Source organism: Lissotriton vulgaris, chromosome 5 (assembly GCF_964263255.1).
Source record: "Lissotriton vulgaris chromosome 5, aLisVul1.2, whole genome shotgun sequence".
Lineage (NCBI taxonomy): Eukaryota > Metazoa > Chordata > Amphibia > Caudata > Salamandridae > Lissotriton > Lissotriton vulgaris.
The window spans coordinates 1,212,812,982-1,212,820,112 of record NC_141693.1 but is presented as its reverse complement, the minus strand read 5'-3'; the positions used below and the strand labels follow the sequence as shown (position 1 = coordinate 1,212,820,112).

General features: G+C 39.8%; 1 protein-coding gene across 1 annotated transcript; it reads left to right on the top strand.

The window, feature by feature from the left end:
- Window positions 1–5,967: 5,967 nt before the first annotated feature.
- Window positions 5,968–6,909, top strand: LOC147712309 (olfactory receptor 6M1-like). Its single transcript, XM_086919625.1, has one exon. It carries the CDS (start codon window positions 5,968–5,970, stop codon window positions 6,907–6,909), a length of 942 nt encoding a protein of 313 aa, XP_086775751.1.
- The last annotated feature ends 222 nt before the right edge of the window (window positions 6,910–7,131 follow it).

The window sequence follows — 7,131 nt, the reverse complement described above, 5'->3', positions numbered from 1 at the left end:
TCCTGAATTTCAAAAGAACATACATTCTAAATTATGCAGAAAGGTTTAAACCTCTCTATGAATTGATAAGACCAAATTTCAAGCAAATCAATTGGACTCAGAAACACACAGAGATTTTGAGATCATTGCAAACAGACATGTTAGCTAAAACAAAATTACAAACTCGCGAAATCTTGTAATCTGAGTCATCCCAGGAAGATGCGGATTCACATACCTCACCTCTAACGAGGGAGAAACGGTACCTATAGCTTACAAATCACATTTGTACACTCAAGCTGAAATGAAATGTAGCTCTACTGAAAAAATTCTGACAGCGGTTCAAACTGCTGTAGCAAAAGAAAGAGCCCTAGCCCAAGGCAAGAGAATATCTGTTTATACAGCAGAATCAGCCATTGAGGCGTTGACAAGTCCACGTAATCTGACTAAAGTAATCTTAGATCCAAAATGGATAGAATGGGAAAATTCCTTTGCTACAGAAGACGTGAAATACTATTTTGACCCGAAACTGAAAAAACTAGATGATCTAGAATATGAACGAGAATATCCTCTGCCAGCTGAAATTCTGCCTGTAGAACAATACACCTGCGTAATCTATATGGACAGATTCGCACAACACTACGATGTAGAGAAGAAATCCTACAATGCAGCGTGCACGATTGTTAAAGGTCGCTGGCGCTCTGGTAAATTCAAACCAATGATTACCAAAACTGAATCACTCAGAAACTGTTCAGCTTAGCGAGCTGAAATAAGATCTTTAAAGATGGCGATTGAAAATGCCGATCGCGAATTCCCCACACTAATAATGTGTGATTCGTATTTCTGCGTCAAATCATACAACAGTGACATGCAGACATAGAGTAAAAATGGTTACAAGGTTGACACAGGTGCTAAAATCAAGCATAAAACGCTTTGGGAACAAGTAGTTCTTTTAAAGAAAGAACTACAAAAGACTCATGTGATACACGCACTGAGTCATCAACGTGATGGCGTTCACGTTGCAGGGAATTCATTGGCTAACACAGCCATAGCGGAGGAGTCCTGAGGAAAGAGATACCAGACCTCCCACCTTCTATTACCAAGGTACGGAGCTGACTAAACCCTTGAGAAAATTCTTGATGCAGATTCTTGGCAAAACTATCTTAACCAACTTAACTTAAACTGCTACTTACTTACTCCTTCCCATGTATTAGGCTTAGGTCAGGTACACCGGGGTAGGCTTAGTTAGAAGCACCAGTTGAGTACGTTAGTCAATGTATTTATGTATGTATATATTTTATCCATTTTAAAGTATAATATGGCTAAAAAATCATATCAATGCTTTTACAGTATTATTTCCTATTACTACTTTTTACTGTACTCACTTTACTTTACTTTAGGTATTGCAATTGTGGCAATTCATTTCTCTTGCATGAGAAAGAAGACTGCTCAATAAATAACACCTTTTATTGAAAACGCCCGTCTCTCTATTTCTCTGTACTCTGGTGAAACTAAGTATGCATGGTTGACTGAGTGAAATAGCTGCCTATTGTTTTCACACAACTCTAGAGATACACTCTTATTCCGAGGGAGCAAAGTTGTCATGTTTATGCGGTTGTCAGAAACTGAATCCTTTCTTGTCTGAGCCAGGGAAGTTTATCCCTCCCTATTCATTCAAGAAAGTTTCGAGTGACCTCTGAGCTAGCTGGCGCAAACCTTAATTAAGTTTAACATAGTCAGTAGAGACCTAGATTACCTCAGTCCTACGTCTACACTGCTGTTTATGTTATTCCAATGAGCCTATTGGGAAAATAGGAACTACACTACAAGATATAGTTTATTATAAAAAAGGAGACCTCTGGGCTTTGTCGCAGACCCCATACCTCAAGGCCTAGATGAAAGTAAATGTAAATGTAAATGTGTTTGAGCTTGTATAGCGCACAGCTATCCGCAGTGGGTTTCCCGGCGCTTGCTTAGGGAACCCGTCCTGGTATTCCCCTGTGAGATAACCCCGGCAGGGTATCCACAAGGTGAAAGCCAGGCATCCCGCCGCGAGGGGCCGTTGTGGAGATTAAGCAAGCTATTGCCCAGAGTTGCAGAGTGTGAACCCGTGAGTCGAGAAGGCACCGGAGCGAGAATTATCGAGTCCGTGGAATTTTTAGCCCATGACCTGCCGAGGCGGGGAATTGAACCCTGGTCCAGGGCCGATCTCAGCTTCCGGGTCTGCCGCCTCTAACCCCTGAGCCACACTTCTCCAAAGGCTTACATCTCGGGACAAGCACTGCTCTTCTCTCTGGAAAGGACTCTCTCCAAGTGTCTAAACAACATGCTTTGCTTGCAATATTAAAGCATACGCCGTTCAGTAGTGCAGCTGTCTGTCATGTTATGTCCAGGTTCGAGGGACTGACCAGAACAGAATAACGAGGGGCATTGCTTATCAACCTTGTACACGTCTGCAGACTAAACCTCAGAGCACAGCAGAGAACGCGAAAAGCACACAGTTCTCATGTGAAAAGGGCACAAACAAAGTCTTGCAAAATAAACGCATGTAGTGTCGCGCGCAAAAGCAGGCTAATGGCAGCAAAGCTCATGCTAACTTAGCAATGTCGACAATGAACCCACCATCCATACTACAATACTCCACTCTATGCACTTACTTTTCAAAATGTTGTGCCTCAATATTTTGTCCACAACAGTAGTCTGCTATGGTATTCTAGAACTAGATATTGCAGAGTACAAGCCTTAGGGCAAACCTATTAGTGTTGGAAGACTGTTCATGCTGTAAAATGTTATTACGTCATCTGCATAATGTAGAATATAATATGATACAACTGGATAAAGAATGAAGAGAACAAAGACGGTTAATAAAAAGGAATAGGTACTACTAGAACACTGAAGAAACTACAAACAATATGTCGGCAATGGGAGGCATAGATAATTTGAGCACCTAGTGACAGAGACAAGGGAATCTATAGTAGGGCTTTACCATGAGTGCCTATTTCAGATAGGTAAAGAGAAGGATGGGGCATGGTGCATTTCAAATAACAAACGGATCTCTAAGCCATTAACTACGAACTTTGAAGGCTTTACTCTTACCCTTTTCAATGAATCACGACCAGAATAGCTATCTAAAGCATACATGCTGGGTGCCCCTTTCTGCTGCATTCCAGAAACGTGTCAAGGTAAATGAGCAATAAAAAAAATCACTATTATGAACTAATGGCCACAAACACAATAATTGCTGGATAGAACAAATGTAGAAAAATAGAGCTACATGGATGAACTGTAAAATAACCTGCAGAAGGAAGGATGACTTACCTCAAAAATCTATAAAATATTTGCAACACCATAACAAGTGCAAGAAGAAAAGGTGGGTCTAGTCCAATTGTGAAAGAACTGCAAGAACAGAACACGTGCGAATGAAAGGAAATGAGGATGGAAAACAGAAATAGAGATTGAGAAGGAAACTTGACAAGCATATGTGAGAAAAGAGTCTTGGTTACCTGCTAGGTGGGCAAAAGAATATGCCTTCCACCATATTCAATGTCATTTGTTAAAATCGTATATTTATTTTGCCCTAAACCTAGGAAAGTTACTATTTTTTGCTAAAGAGCAAGGCAGCAACATAGGGAAATTCAAAGTTAGTCAGAAACTCTTTCGGCCTTGTGGCCCCATTGACTTAATCTGGATAGAGGATCCATGCTGAAAAGAGCAGTTCTTGAAGGTATTCTGAGGGCTACTGTGAAAACCAATGCATCAAGACGCGTGAGCTGAGCTGCAAGGAATTGCCTCATTCCTCCTACCTAAAAGTCCCTGAGTGATTGGCAAACACTTCCAGATGCATCCAGAACATCTGTTAATATTTTTGATGATAAGTCCGTGCTGAGGAGGACATCAGATCGTTTGCTTTTGCTCGGACGTTCTAGGCAAGGTAGGGGTGCACACAGATCCAGCAATGAGAAAAGAGCTTCTGAGGGTCACACACTGAACAGATGATTATGGAACTGATAGCAAAGAGACACTAGAATGTCTGCACTTAAACAACCAGATGATTGGACCAAAAATGCTCTAATACAGAGGAGAATACATAAAATGAAGGGATGCAATATGAAGAAGGAAAGACCTTAGAGGAAATAGTTGGAAGTGGGTGTTGTAGGAGTGAGACTGAAACACCCAGAAGAGAGCCCTTGAACACTCTGGGAACAGGGCTGCAAGGAGCACTGCCAAGGAAGTCTCGCCTAGTTTGCCTTACATGATGGAATAGTACACTTTATGCTAAGTTTCTCTTCCAATATGTGATATATTAGAGCCAATGGTAGAAGGCATCCCAGATAACCAAGGCAAAGGGAAACTGCAGCAACAGAAAGCATCACAGTAGTAGAACACTGTGCTCTTGTCATTAATCAACGATACTCAGCCTAGGTTGAAGAGTATTCTGGATTTGTATGCTTATTGGCTTTGTCAGTGTGTGATATAACAGAACCATAGCTGCAGATCATAATGGGTAACTATGCCTGTCTTTAAGTGTGGCAAAAGAACAGATCAAAAATAACTAAATCACAAATGAAAAAGCCAAAAGTTGGAAGTTAGGATACAAGGCACTGCAAAGAAATACGGCTGAAATCAAGTCAGTCAAGAAAATGCTAGAGAATGGCAGTGCATGGAATGTTGCGCGTTGGTTGCAGCAATTTAGTGTGTAGATTGTTTAAGAGTCTACATAGGCTGGAATGTAAAGAGAGACACAGCAAAAAGGAAGGGAGTGGGTACAGGTAGAGAAAATGACCCAGTTGAATAAAGAACAATGGCCCACAAGCATCAAAGCAAAAGCCGGCCGCAAACGGGTAGATTCTCAGAATCTTACCCTTTGCGACCGGTATTTTTGCATTTTGGATGCATCATCCCAAATGCAAAAAACGCAATTTAAGTAATCTCTAAATTGCGATTACTTAAATTGCCATTGCATTTAAGGAATCGCAAATTGGGATTCCTTAAATGCAATGCATTAAAGTAAAAAAAAAAAAAAGCATTTTCGCTAATAGGGGTCGCAAATTACCATGAAATTGAACTTCATGGTAATTTGCAAAAACGTTGAAAAATGCACTAAAGTGCATTTTTCAAAGTTCCATTTTACACACACACATGCCCTTGTGTGTGTGCAAGATGTACTCCTATGCAGATTTCAGGGGTGCATCAGGGTGTCCTTTTGACACCCTGGCACCCTTGAAATTGCATTCTCAATTTACGATTCTCTAATTGAGAATCGCAAATTGGGAATGTCTTCCCATTAGGCCCATAGGAATGAATGCGGAGGTATTCCTTAATTGCGACTCTTAATTTGCGAGTCGCAATTAAGGAATGTTTAGAAATCGCTATTTTTTAAGCTATTTCTACATGCATAGCCTTTTGCTATTTCTTATTAGCGAATCCTTATTTTTCGCTAATAAGGAATCGCAAATGGCATTGTTGATGCATATGCCAGAATGTACTATCATGGCTGGAAACCCCAGACAATAAACAGGAAATGTAAAGAATTAAACAAATGCAGAGAAAAAAGATGTTGTTTTACCCAATATTCACATGCACAATAGAGATTTACAAAGTATGCTAGAAATAGTGAAACATGCCTAAGAAGTGCAGAACACAATGAATTGTGGTATGCGCTCTGGTCATTGCTTGAATGCAAAGTTTTGCTACGGGAGAATGGAAAAACGAAAAAGTACAAGGCTCCAAAGAGTAGCCGGATAACGAAGTCTGTTCAGTGCCAGGTGAAGCAGACATAAATAAAATAATACGACAAAGCAACTTCTGGCCTAGATTACAATCTTTGAAATGTCTTAATTGCTTCTATGAGTGGCCGTAATAAAATATTGTGCACATTATGCTGCCTCGTCTTGCATAACATTGCACTGTTTCTGTATATTTTCTTGTTTAATTATGAGTCTATTTTTAATTAACACTGTGTTTAATGTTTCACAGACGAAAAGAGAAGTGATGGGCAACCGCACAGATTTAATCAATTTCATACTGTTGGGATTCTCCATTGGTGCTGAGCTTCAGATTTTGTTTTTCTTTGTATTTCTGTCCATCTACATTCTCACTCTGACTGCAAACATCACCATTATCACCCTTGTAAAGCTAGATCAACAACTTCACACACCAATGTACCTACTTCTCTCCCATCTGTCCTTTCTGGAGATCTTCTATACCTCAACTATTGTTCCAAAGTTGTTAGCCAATTTACTCCAGAAGAACAGCATCTCTTTACTTGGATGCTTAGCGCAAATATACTTCTATTTTTCTTTGGGTTCAACTGAGTTTTTTCTTCTAGGGGTTATGGCTGTCGATCGCTATATAGCCATTTGTAACCCTCTACGTTACACCACCATTATGAATGGAAAGGTATGTCTCCAAGCTACTGCTACCTGCTGGTTGGTTGCTTTTCTGTCTGTCTTCTTCCTTGTAATTTTGATATCTAAGCTCCCATTTTGCGGGCCAAACTCTATCAATCATTTCTTCTGTGATATACCACCATTGTTAAAACTATCATGCAGTGACACACATATATTGGAAAGTGTAGTCTTCTTCTTTGCTTGCAGTATCATCCTAACCTCTTTCCTGTTAATAATAGTTTCCTATGTTTTCATTGTCTCCACCATCCTAAGGATCCCCTCCCAGAAAGGGAGGCAAAAAGCCTTCTCCACATGTGCTTCTCACTTCACCGTAGTAGTGATATTGTATGGTACAGTGATCTTCATATATGTAAGGCCATCCTTCAAACAGCTAATGGATTTCAACAAATTTGTAGGTGTCTTTAATACTGTAGTAACCCCTCTTTTAAATCCAATCATTTACTGTTTAAGGAACAAAGAAGTGAAAGTAGCTGTTCAAAAGCAATTTAGTAGGAATGTTTTGAGAAACAATATGGCACATTGAATTCAATGAGTTAATTTGCTACAAATGATGGTCAAGCCCACACACTGAATAATGTTCTTTGTCAGCATCAGTACCTTGAAAGTCCACTATGTACAGTATACCTCATACATCACAAGTGTGAAAAGAGAAAGGTATTATTTAGACATGAACTTTCCTTGTAAAAAAATTGTTATTTTGATGGGTCTGAGGCAAAGAGATTCAAATGTGTTTGAGATTACTGTT

Bases quoted from the DNA above. Each gene is read 5' to 3' on its own strand.
- LOC147712309 (XM_086919625.1), top strand. From the start codon at position 5,968: ATGGGCAACCGCACAGATTTAATCAATTTCATACTGTTGGGATTCTCC.